Source organism: Podarcis gaigeae (assembly GCF_964106915.1).
Source record: "Podarcis gaigeae genome assembly, chromosome: 10".
In the NCBI taxonomy this organism is placed as follows: Eukaryota; Metazoa; Chordata; class Lepidosauria; order Squamata; family Lacertidae; genus Podarcis; species Podarcis gaigeae.
In genome coordinates, this window is record NC_139686.1 from 55,735,345 (window position 1) to 55,747,894 (window position 12,550).

Genomic DNA, 12,550 nt, shown 5'->3' on the forward strand with positions numbered 1-12,550 from the left:
AAAAGTCAGATAGTTGTTTATTTCCTTGACATCTGATGGGAGGGTGTTCCACAGGGCAGGTGCCACTACCGAGAAGGCCATCTGCCTGGTTCCCTGTAACCTCACTTCTCTCAGGGAGGAAATCACCAGAAGGCCCTCAGCGCTGGACCTCAGTGTCTGGGCTGAACGATGGGGGTGGAGACACTCTTTCAGGTATAGAGAGAAGTAGCAGAGAAGCAGCAGACAGCAGAAGGCTCCACTTGATTCCAGAACCCCTTGACTTTCATCTGTTCACTTATTGCCTTACCCCAAAATTTCCTTCTCTCTATTTCTTATAGCTGTATATCCTAATTTAGGTAACTGTGTTTTCCACCGTTTTAATTCAGCAGCAACCTTGCCTTGTGTTTTACGCACCTGCCAAGCTACCCTGTTAACTCATTCATCATGGTCTCATGCGGCAGACGTAAGTGCTTGAACTTAGTGATTCATTCAGTGTCCCAGATTAATTCATTGCCGCTGTAATGGCTTGAGTCACTTTTTGCTACCGGTTCCTTGATTACTCTTCCCGAATCGAAAGAAACTGAGGGTATGGAGCGCTGTGAACTTTCTGCTGCGGAGAACAGAGTCAGTGTTTAACCGGGAGCTTGTCCTTTGGCACCAGCTTCAGCATCCAATCTGTAAAAAAAGCTTCCTCCATGCCATCATGCTAGCAAGCTGCAAGGAGACTGTGCGTTCTATCTGCTATGCACCAGAAGGCAAACCCTTAATCAATATCTTTTGGAAAATGTTGTGAGATACACACACACACACACACACACACACATATACACAGTGGTACCTCAGGTTACATACACTTCAGGTTACAGACTCTGCTAACCCAGAAATAGTACCTCGGGTTAAGAACTTTGCTTCAGGATGAGAACAGAAATTGTGCTCCGGTGGCGCGGCAGCAGCAGGAAGCCCCATTAGCTAAAGTGGTGCTTCAGGTTAAGAACAGTTTCAAGTTAAGAACGGACCTCCAGAACGAATTAAGTACTTAACCCGAGGTACATATATATATATATATATATATATGCCCATCCAACATTAAATTCTCTTCTTTGATTAAAGCAGCAAGAGCGCTGAAAATCTATTAGAGCCAATTTAGTTACCATTATGGGTTTCAAAGAAAGAAAGAACAGATTTGTAGGTGATTTGGGGGAGCCAATTTGTCTTCCTTATTTCTGTTCTCCAGCTGTGTGCATTAAACGAGAGTATATTTATCAGCAGCGTCGGTATAAGCCAGCCAGGGAAATCTAACCTAGAGATGGCCGTTCTTTTATTGATTTTCCAAAGCAAAACGTTTCTTCACTTGACAGCTCTGTATCCCAAAATATTGGTATTGATTGGTAGTATTGATATCGATATAAACCGCCCTTCAGTTTTATCGCCTTCAATGTGCAGCCTCATTTTGAAATTGACCATAGGTTTTCATTCTCTTTTGTCCTGAACCCCTGGCCTACCTGGAAGCAAGCCAGTATGTCAAACCCCCAGTCCAGGGTCAAGCCACATGTCCAAAGTCCTGCAGAGACCTTGCAGCATCTCTACACCAGTGTGGTGTAGTGGTTAAGAGCAGTGGACTCGTAATCTGGTGAACCGGGTTTGCTTCCCTGCTTCTCCACATGCAGCTGCTGGGTGACCTTGGGCCAGTCACACTTCTCTGAAGTCTCTCATCCTCACTCACCTCACAAAGTGTTTGTTGTGGGGGAGGAAGGGAAAGGAGAATGTTAGCCGCTTTGAGACTCCTTAAGCGGAGTGGAAGGCAGGATATCAAATCCAAACTCTTCTTCTCTTCTTCTCCTAAGCCAAGGTCCTTCAACATCGGCAGTGGAGCAGAGACAGCACCTCAGCTCTGCTTCCCTTTTATACTTTGCAGGGGAGCCAACTATAGGGGACCCTGGGGCCTTGAGTTTTATTGTGCGTGCTCAACACCGCAGGGCTCCCGATGCAACTTTCAGTGCCTTGCAAAGCACTGGAAGTCACGTACAAGGTCTCACAAGACCTCGTAGGTGGAAGTCAGGTTCCGAGGCTGCGGGGCGTGTGACGTCATGATATGACACCACAGCACACATGCTGGGCACCCATACCCTGGGGCCCATGTTGGCACCCCTGCTATTTTCCCTGCTGGTTGCAGCATCTGGGTTTGATGAGGCAGGTGTCAGGCTTCAGGGAATCCGACCCCCCTCCCTCACGGCTGGCAGCCAGAAATGGGGAAACAAGAAGTTCTTACTGAGATAATTTATTCAATATTCAGAGAAAGAGACGCGTGATGCTGCCTCTTGGATAATGCCATTGCTGCGAGTAAAGTCCCACCATCTCCGCCTCTCCTATTATACATCTTCCCTAAGTTGGTTGATCTGTGCTTTCTGCCTCTGAGCTTTCTGTTCTCCTACTCTCAATGCCTGCCTGGACCTGGGAGGGAGTGAGTCCGGCCTGCTTCCCAAAGACGCTGAGTCTGTCAGCAGTCTCTCCCCTGGTGCATCTTCTTCTTCCTCCTGCTCCTCTCCCAATATTTCCCATCTTCTCCCCTCTGCAGCCTCTGAACTGTGACCTTCTGCAAACCACTGTTCTAAATCTATACCGTCTCCCTCTTCTCTGGGAAGTGCACGAGGAGGGGGAAGGTCTCCACCATTCCTCTTCAGACCAGTCCCTGACAGCAAGTGACCCTCACCTGTTCCAAGCCTCCTCCATCTGAGGAATCACACATGTCCTCCCAGAGCTAGCAAGCCTCACCTGGCGAGCTAGGGACCTGGGCTGTAGGCCTTTGTCTGTCTCAGCTTCCTAGAGCACCCCTCTCACTGTTCCCTATGCTTCAGCACCCGCCATGCTCATGGAGACAGAGGTCCCTCTGGTGATGTGTCCTGCTGTTCTGGTTGCTGTGCATTGACCCCCCCTTTCCCCTCATTCTCCTCCATCACCCCATGAGTACTTCCTACACCCAACCTCTCCTTCCCCATCCCCAGCTCTCAGGTCTTTATCCACTCATCGATGGCAAACAGACACCATGGCTCTGTTCTAGCTCCACTGCCAGAGGCAGCAGGTTAGGAGAATGCTCAGGTTTGTGCTTCTTGGGTTCTCACGAGCATCTGGTTCTTGCATCTGCGGAGCTCTGTGGCTTCCCTTTGGATCAAAAGGCTGCGAGTTGACGTCTAGCTCCCACGGGAACTCCAGCTTTCCTGGCAGCAAAAACACAACAATCATAGCTAACAATTTGATGGCCTTTCACCACACCCGAAACAACGGCTTGAGACAAACGCTTGCATGCTTAACCACTGGTCAAGAACAGAGGTTGCTGTATCAAGGCAATCAGGCCCAGATTTCCAATTTGGATTGAAGCCGGTTTGGGAAAGCAAACATAAGATTTCATTTTAAAAGACGAGATAGATCAGGATAGATGTGGATTGTGGTTATCGCCATGTGCACGCCACTCCCCAAAGCAGCACACTGGATACAGCGTAAACAGAGGTCCTTCAAATTGTTATGAATAGAAAGCTACAAATGTCTTTCCAGTTGGTTCTTACCCAACCCATTAAAAATCATAGAAGGGATTGCAGAGGATTTGAACTGTCCTAACCAAGGGTCTGTGCCGTGTCAAGGTCTAGGGCGGACCCCTTTATACATTCCCTCGTTCAAGAAAGAGGTAGACAGAGAAACGTCTATCGGCGGGAAGAAGGCTGCTTTTTCTGCAGCCCAGCCGGCGCGTTTTTTTCTCATCAATCACCCATGTGATTCCTTAATTCCCCAAATGGGGAGATGAAGCATATGGCTTCATAGGTTTTTTTAATAGATATACAGCCATCGCACCCGATACAAGACGCTGCTTTCATAGGAGGCCTTTGTGATATTAACAAAATTAAAAACATCAAAGCCCTGCGGCTCGGATCTGTTGGAAGCATATTAGAGAGTAGACGGTAAACACGAACAAAGAGATATGCCAGCGAACAGAGTATGCTTTGCATTAGCGTTATCCCTCAACACACATGTAACCCCCCCCCCGCACTTTTGCATGAAGGGCAGGAACTAATTGGGTCTGTGGCGTTGTGTGGGAGAGCAGCCTAATCCTGTTCGTGTGCCTGATGCCGCGTTAACTTCCTCTCTGACTTTTATCCGAACATATTTACTTCAAAGGGAATCTTCCAGATGCTTACACACCCAGAGGAGTAGTCCAGATCTTCAGGGAACTAGCTGTGGGAACTAGCTGTGCAGGAACTAATGGCAGCAAATTTCATTCTTTGCCATTGTGCTGGAGTAAACCTTACGCTTTTTTATTGAAAGAAAACCCCAATATGAATTTGGTTTGCAACTAGCCTAGTCAAGGTGCGTAGTAAAGTGGTACCTCGGATTACATACGCTTCAGGTAACATACGCTTCAGGTTACAGACTCTGCTAACCCAGAAATAGTACCTCGGGTTAAGAACTTTGCTTCAGGATGAGAGCAGAAATTGTGAGGCGACAGCAGCAGCGGGAGGCCCCATTAGCTAAAGTGGTGTTTCAGGTTAAGAACAGTTTCAGGTTAAGAATGGACCTCTGGAATGAATTAAGTACGTAACCAGAGGTACTACTGTACCTTGTTCTCAAACGTTCTCGAACGTTTTGGCTCCTGAATGCTGCAAACCCAGAAGTGACTGTTCCGGTTTGTGAATTATTTTTGGAAGCTGAACATCCGACAGGGCACCTGTGGCTTCTGATTGACTGTAGGAGCTTCCTGCAGCTAATCAGAAGCCCTGCTTTGGTTTCTGAACGTTTTGGAAGTCGATCCGACTTCCAGAATTGATTCCTTTCGACTTCCATGGTACGACTGTACCTAAAACGACACTTGGCACAAAAAACCTCACAAGCGACGCTTCCCATCTCTGGCAAATCATCATGGATGATTATTTGTTGCCCTTTAATTTCATCCAGAATTTAGCATCAGTAAGGCTAGGGGTTGGTTTTTTTCAGCCGAAACTCAGTCCCGGCATCTCTCAAGTGGGCACCACTGCCATTATAAGAAAACAAGGGATGTGTTTATGGGGAGCTGCTGCACCTCTTTTTCTAGAAAAATAGCAAGCACTGAGTAAGGCTATTCACTACCTCATTCACTCAGGGTAGAATGTCTTTTAATTCATGAACTTTTTACCAAATCTTCAGCCGTTTTCTCGTCTTTTCCAGCATGGAAGCACATATCTATTCTGAGCACCCCGTTCCCCCCAAAAGAGAGCAAAGACTTCAATGTGTTGAGCTGGATATTGTGCTGCTGCTTTTAGATGGGACTTTTTGAGGCTGTTATACAGAGCCCAGAATGTGGCTGGGGGTGGAGCACACATACATCAATCATTTGCATAAAACCCCGAGGCAGGTGGGTTGCAGTAGAAACCACCATGGCAATTATGGCGGCATTTGCTTCTCATTTGCTCTGCTGCATGAATCGTTTTTGATAGAGTGGGGTTAACCCATCTGCTCATAATTTATTTCTCTGCAGTGAGAATCCTATTTGACTTTTTATGAGCTCATTCCGATTAATGTTATTAGCCTACTTTTCCTACAGCATTTGTTAATCACTTTTCATCGTACACTTTGGTTGTGTATGAAAACGGACATCAGCTGACTAAAAGAATTCATGAGGAGCTTTTCCTTTTAAAAAAAAATACAATGAGTTGCAGATGTTTCAGAGAAGGAATTGGTAATTTCATTTTGTCCTGATTAGATGAGATAGAGCTGTGTAGTCACAACTGAACAGTGCAAGCAAGAATACCATTCCTCTTCTTTAGATATAGCTGTCAAAGCAAGCTGACTGCATACTTCATTCTGTTATGGCATGGAGTGATGTTCTCTGTGGCCCATTTGAGACATATATTTGAGATATTTTTTCATGGAGCTGAATATTATATGTTAGATATTATATGATATGATCTATTATACCACCTGTGATCTGGAAGCCCATCTTTCTGTTGGACGATGGGGTAAAGAGGAGCTGCAGGTTTCCTTGCGATTCAGAAACCTGGAAAACTTGTTTGCTCAGAGCTAACAAATGCCCTGCACATAATGGCAATTGTGGTTCTGTTTTATCACTAGAAAAGCTCTTAAAAACAACCGTATGTTTCTGGGTGAGTCCTGTTTGTACTTGTTTTGATTTAGAGGGCATATGTCTCCTTTAATATAACCAACCCTCCTGTTTCCTGTTGTTTTGTGGGAATCTTACTGTGCCTTCCCTTTGGCAAAGCATAGGACCTATCGTTTAATTAAGGGGGAAGTACTCAGAACATAATTTGCCAAAAGTAGATGCTTAATGGCATGCCCATACCAGACAATTTGGTGTGATCAAGTGAATGTGAATGGACAGTCCACACCAAATGCAGTCTCCTTTCTCAGTTTTCTCTCCTTTTTCAGGGTTTTTAGTGATCAATCAGTACCTCATTAAAAGAATGGTGCCCCTTACCACTAGGAATGCATGGTTCTTGAATTTCTGATTTTCATCATGACATGCGAGGGTGCTTTTTTGCAATGTTCATATTTTTTTTTAATTTTAAATTTCTTGAAATATAAATGCTATTCAAGTTAAATGAATGAATAGCAAGTCAAAGGCAACACACAGACATTTATTTATGAGGGCAGCAGAACTGTGCAGATCTATCCCCAAGCTAGTTCATTTCATTTTTCTATTACTCCTGTTTTACAATTTCAGTGATTTATTGCTGGACTCAAGCTTGATGAATCCAGAAAATGCCTTGGATGAGATCATAGGATGCTGATGCTCTAAGGATGTAATTATTCAAGTGTTTTAAATAAATTAGAACTTTTTAATATGTGAGAAGTATAGCTGTAATCATGTGATCTCAGGAACATGGACCCGAGCTTGAATCAACCTTGTTGCTAATATTTTGAAACACATATTCTTGATATATTTATGGCTTGCTTAGATTTACATACAAGCGTGTCGCTTTTTCAGCTGACATGAAGCCAAGTTACCAAATAGCCTGCTGAAATCAGTTGCCATAATCCATTTAAGACCATATTGGCATATTCACTAGAGGTTGTGTAATTTATTTCCCTTTCAGGATGTCTCGCACCAACCTCTCTCTTGAACATAAATTAATAATGTAGGTTGTGGGTTCAGTAGAACCCCTTCAGGAGACCTCCAGAGAGTTCAGGTGTTGGAATCAACGCCAGCATGATTAACCCAACATAAACTGTACTACTCCAACTAAACTAGGTGCTCATTTTTTGTTTTCTATTGAATCTTCTCTGTTGTGACTTGCAGTGGTATAAATAACATTATCACGCTATGATTTAAAGGGCACCTGCCAACCTGGCTTTCTTTTGAAATCAGTCCAAACATTTCAAATGTTCCTTCTTGTATAAATGTATAAATGAGGGTGCCCCTCCCAAAAAAGAAATATAATTTGTTTGCCTCCCTCTCGTTCTTGAAGTGTCCGATATTTTTGATGACTTCCAAAGTTTTGTCAACTTTCATCTTTGAATAAAGCATTGAAAATTCTGCCATTCTGCAAGTGCCTGTAAGGGACCTTCCAAAGCCACACACTCTGAATAAAATCCTCAGAGCTAAAGTAAATGTGAGTGGCTGACCTTTGGCCACTCCATTTTACAAGGCAATATTAATGCCGCCTTTGATCACAAGACATTAACTTTCCCTCACAAACTGCATACGTCCTGCATTCATCCCCTGCGAGAGATCAGGGGTCGTTTTAAACATTAAACAAAATAAAATAACGTTTTTGGTCATATTTTCACTAGCTGAATTGAAGGCGAAGATGCATTTAATCAGCCTGCAAGGAAAGCAAAGATTATGGCATATTGCTTAAATACCTGAAACATCCACAAGAAATGAACAAGAAAATCCCTGTTCAGTTTTCTTATGACACTCGGGCGACGGCAATAGCAGTTGGTTCAGGAATCTGGAATTTGCCCGTGAAGGCTTGTGCAAATTGTCATGCCACATGGTAGAAGCCTTTGATAGTACTGTTGGTGGTTACTGTTCCAATGTTGTGTAAATGCCTTATGAGGAACGGCTAAGGGAGCTGGGCATGCTTAGCCTGGAGAAGAGGAGGTTAAGGGGTGATATGATAGCCATGTTCAAATATATAAAAGGATGTCACATAGAGGAGGGAGAAAGGTTGTTTTCTGCTGCTCCAGAGAAGCGGACACGGAGCAATGGATCCAAACTACAAGAAAGAAGATTCCACCTAAACATTAGGAAGAACTTCCTGACAGTAAGAGCTGTTTGACAGTGGAATTTGCTGCCAAGGAGTGTGGTGGAGTCTCCTTCTTTGGAGGTCTTTAAGCAGAGGCTTGACAACCATATGTCAGGAGTGCTCTGATGGTGTTTCCTGCTTGGCAGGGGGTTGGACTCCATGGCCCTTGTGGTCTCTTCCAACTCTATGATTCTATGATTCTATGATTCTATGATTCTAAATCCTGGGCTCAGAGGTTCCATACGGACCTGACAGTTTCACCAACGGAAAGTGCATGGTTGTGATGCTTCTGTATATGAAGCTGTCTTGTTCCAAGGCTGGAGATTGGTTCACCTTTCTCGCTATTGTCTGTGCTGCACCTGTAGTAGCTCTCCAAGGTTTCAGTCAGAATTTTCCCCAACCCTATTTGGAACTGCATGGGATCGAACCTGCGGCCTTCTACATGCAAAACACATCCGTTGTGCTATCATTTAGGGATGGGGGAGAAATTCAATTCAGCCCATATTTAAAGGCAACTATCTTACTCACATTTTTGTTGCATGTCTTTAGGCATCAGGCAAAATCCTCTCCCAGGCCTTTGGCTTTTCAACTGGGGTGTGAGGTACTGTTTTTGTTTTCTCGTGTATTCTTGTGCATTTATATTGTAAACTGCCCTATGATCCTCAGATGCAGAGCTGTATAGAAATTTTAAAAAACCAACACTATCATCCTTCAAAATGCACACTGAATTTTGCAATACAGCTATCTAGCCAAGTAACATGTACATAAACTGTGGTAAAGAATCCCTAGAAATGCATATATTCGTGAAAATGACATACAAATAATGTATTATTTTAGGGGGAAATTGCTTTGCAAAATTGGTATATTAGGCAAAGTTGCAAACCACCATGTGTATTTTAGTACAAACTGACGCAGGTAACCTGACGAATTTCCATGATAACTTTTTTTAATTGCAAACTGATGTGGAAATTTTGAGAACTGATCTTAAGATTCCGAAAGCAAGAAGCTGAATGAAACTATGACTGAGAGACTTGTGTATCCCCAGAAGAAGAAAAAGCCCATAGTTGCAGAGTTGGGATTATGTATGTTTGATTTTTTGTTATGTTTCAGAGCCAGCTAAGTCTGACAGCAGGAACCAGGAAAGAACAGCTTCCCTTGCAACATTCTCTTAACTGGGGAGTTCTTAATACTGTATTGTCCAATGTATTTTATATGTGATATTACAAAATAATGGCTGTGTGTTAACAAATCGTACCTGCACATTTTAATACAGGATTGTGGCACACTCATTCATCCTGAAGAACCCTGTGGCTTGCAGCCTCTCTCTGCTGACTACCGGTCAGCCATTTCAGAGCTGCAGTTGAAAACATGTGAAACGGGAGACACAAAAGGTTTGTTCCTGATATATTTCATACAGGTTCAGAAAGGCATCCTGTTTCCACTAGAATGCAGGTTATTTTGCTACAGGGAGCCACATTAAGTGAAAAAAGATCAAGAATGAACCATGAACTTTGAATGCTGATGACACAGCTAGGTTAGGTCAAAACTCTGTGTGCTTCTTGAGAAACAAATGTCTGTTGGATATATAACAATATTTTAATATTGCTAAAAAGTGCACAATTCCTTACTACTCCTAGATATTCCTATACCCATTATTATCAAGAAATAAGCTCCCTTGACCAGAATGGGTTTTAGCTCCTGAGTCAACATGCATAGGATACTGATGGAAATGAGCTGGTGAAAAAGACTTTTAAAATAGTATTAAAGGAAAGAAGACTCTCTCCTTTCATGGTGGCAGCTTAAGATGGGCAAAGCTTTATACAGAATGAGGAAGGCTTTTCTTTAGATACTACAGTGGCAAAACCCTAATCTCCTAAGGAATCAGGAGAGGCAAGTGTTGACAGCAGGAACTTTGTTTAACACCTGTCTAGTGTTGTATAAATTAATTATAAAAATTATAACTTTGCAATGTTTGGAGAAGGGATCGAAAATCCGTGATTGAGTTCAAGCCTTTCATGGGCATGTTCTCGGGTTCAGTCTTCGGTATCTCTAGTTGAAAGGATCAGGTAGCAGGTGATATGAAAAACCAAGGCCTGTTTCCCAAACTTGGGTCTCCAGCTGTTTTTGGACTACAACTCCCATCATCCCTAGCTAGCAGGACCAGTGGTCAGGGATGATGGGAAACCTTGGTCTAGATGGACAAACATCTGACCTGGTATAAAGTAGGTTCAAATTCCCACTGGGTGACCCCTGGGCCAGTTACCATCTTTGAGCCTAATCTAACCCACAGGGCTGTTGTGAGGAGAAAATGGGGTGGGGGGGGGAGTAATCTACACAGCCTTGAGCTCCTGGGAGGAAAGGCAGATACAGAAATAAGATGCTTGCATTATTCTGCCAAGCTTAAAGGTTGTCACACTGAGGTCTTGTCAGACAGTCAGTGACCAGGCAGTGGAAAGAAATCTGGTCCTGGTCACAGACGCCTCCTCTTAGTAACAGCAAATACAAGTGTGTTTAACAAAAGCCCAGATGAAAACCAAAGTGTGGTTATATTCTGTTTTTAGGACAATGGATTGTGCCCTGTCTGAGTTGCTCCGACAACAGAACCTGTGATTGGAGGCAGATAACATGGCAGCCGCACGATTGTCAATATCCCATTGTGAACAAACCAGAGCTCCAACAATGTGTAAAAAATAAAAAGGTAGGTTGTAAATTTGGAACAGGAAAGCTGAAAAGGGATTCAGTTTATCTCAGCACCGAATACGTTGTCCTGACATTCTTCGGCATATGTTTGCATATGAATATACACTATTATTAATATATTAAAGTAGCATTGATTTACTTCAGAATGATCTCCCTGTGACTGTTGCGCTTCGATTTCTAATTGGCCTTGACTTGACAGTATTCAAGCATTGAAAGAAATACAGTGGTACCTCGGGTTACAGACGCTTCAGGTTACAGACTCTGCTAACCAAGAAATAGTACCTTGGGTTAAGAAATTTGCTTCAGGATGAGAACAGAAATCACGCGACAGCAGCGGGAGGTCCCCATTAGCTAAAGTGGTACCTCTGGTTAAGAACAGTTTCAGGTTGAGAACGGACCTCTAACCCTAACCCAAGGTACCACTGTAGGTCCCAGTCACACATTAAGATGTGACATGTTTCAGACAAAGACTAAAACACAACGTACAGTGATACCTTGGTTCTCAAACTTAATCCGTTCTGGAAGTCCGATCCAAAACCAAAGCATTCCAAAACCAAGGCATGCTTTCCCATAGAAAGTAAGGCAAAATGGATTAATCTATTCCAGTCTTTTAAAAGTAACCCCTAAAACAGCAATTTAACATGAATTTTGCTATCTAACAAAACCATTGATCCATAAAATGGAAGCAATAAACAATGTACTGCAGTCACACAATGAAGCAATCAATAGCTGAACTGGGTTCCACACAGTCACACACAAAAAGAGCCACAAAAAACAAAAACACAAAATAAATAGCAAAAACAGACAGACCTCAGTGTAACACTCAAAACGGAAGTGAGGCACTCAAATCGGAAGCGTAACACTCAAAATGGAGCGTGTTCAGCTTCTGAAAAAAGTTCATAAACACTTACTTCCGGGTTTGCAGTGTTTGGGTTCCAGGTTGTTTGAGTACCAAGGTGTTTGAGAACCAAGGTACCACTGTATTATGGTTGGAGAATAGACACACTTTGCATGCACTCTGTTTCTTTGCTGAGTATCTAATGCATGGCATTGCTTCTGCCTAATAATCTTAACAAATCTTCTTTCACATTCTTGTGCAGGTCTCAGGCGGACCTCACTAGACTGACTTTTCTTATAGTGAACATTCTAAGATGGTTGCTTGGAAATGCAATTCTTAATAGGCATGGCTTGACTGTCTAACATTTGACAGAGATCTGTGGCTCAGGTACAATAGCCGGTGGCACAAGTTTTACAAGTAAGTAAAAAAAAAAAAAAAAGTACAGATTTTGCTATATGTTATCCAAATTAAGGAACACTTATTACAATTAAGCACACTTAAACCCAGCTGTAGGAAAAGGAGCTTTTCTTAAGGAAAGCTGGTTGTGGAGCCTCTCCCGGGACCCTGCAGGATCACTTGCTGAGGAGAGAAAAAAATATTCCTAAAGGAATCCCACTTACAAAGCACCCTATTAGTGCACAGCCCTACACAAACTTCCAGGCTTGCAAGTGGATTCCAGGATTGCAAACATATTTTTTTTCCTGGAGGCAAATATAACACGAAAATTAGAACTAAACTTGCACGTTATTCCGCTAGATTTCTAGAAGTGGCTTTTACGTCACGTGAAAGCTGGAACATAACA

The 12,550-nt window shown here is 43.1% G+C and overlaps 1 protein-coding gene across 6 annotated transcripts in view; it reads left to right on the top strand.

The window, feature by feature from the left end:
* Nucleotides 1–12,550, top strand: part of CPED1 (cadherin like and PC-esterase domain containing 1) — a 133,425-nt gene that overhangs the window by 101,986 nt on the left and 18,889 nt on the right. For all 6 annotated transcript variants that reach the window (XR_014555341.1, XR_014555342.1, XR_014555343.1 and 3 more), the window contains exons 18-19: nt 9,484–9,601; nt 10,772–10,908. Coding sequence is in view for 1 of the 6 variants with exons in the window: in XM_083699068.1 (XP_083555194.1) it covers nt 9,484–9,601; nt 10,772–10,908 (255 nt within the window). In the remaining 5 variants the exon portion in view is untranslated. The remainder of the gene's footprint in view (nt 1–9,483; nt 9,602–10,771; nt 10,909–12,550) is intronic.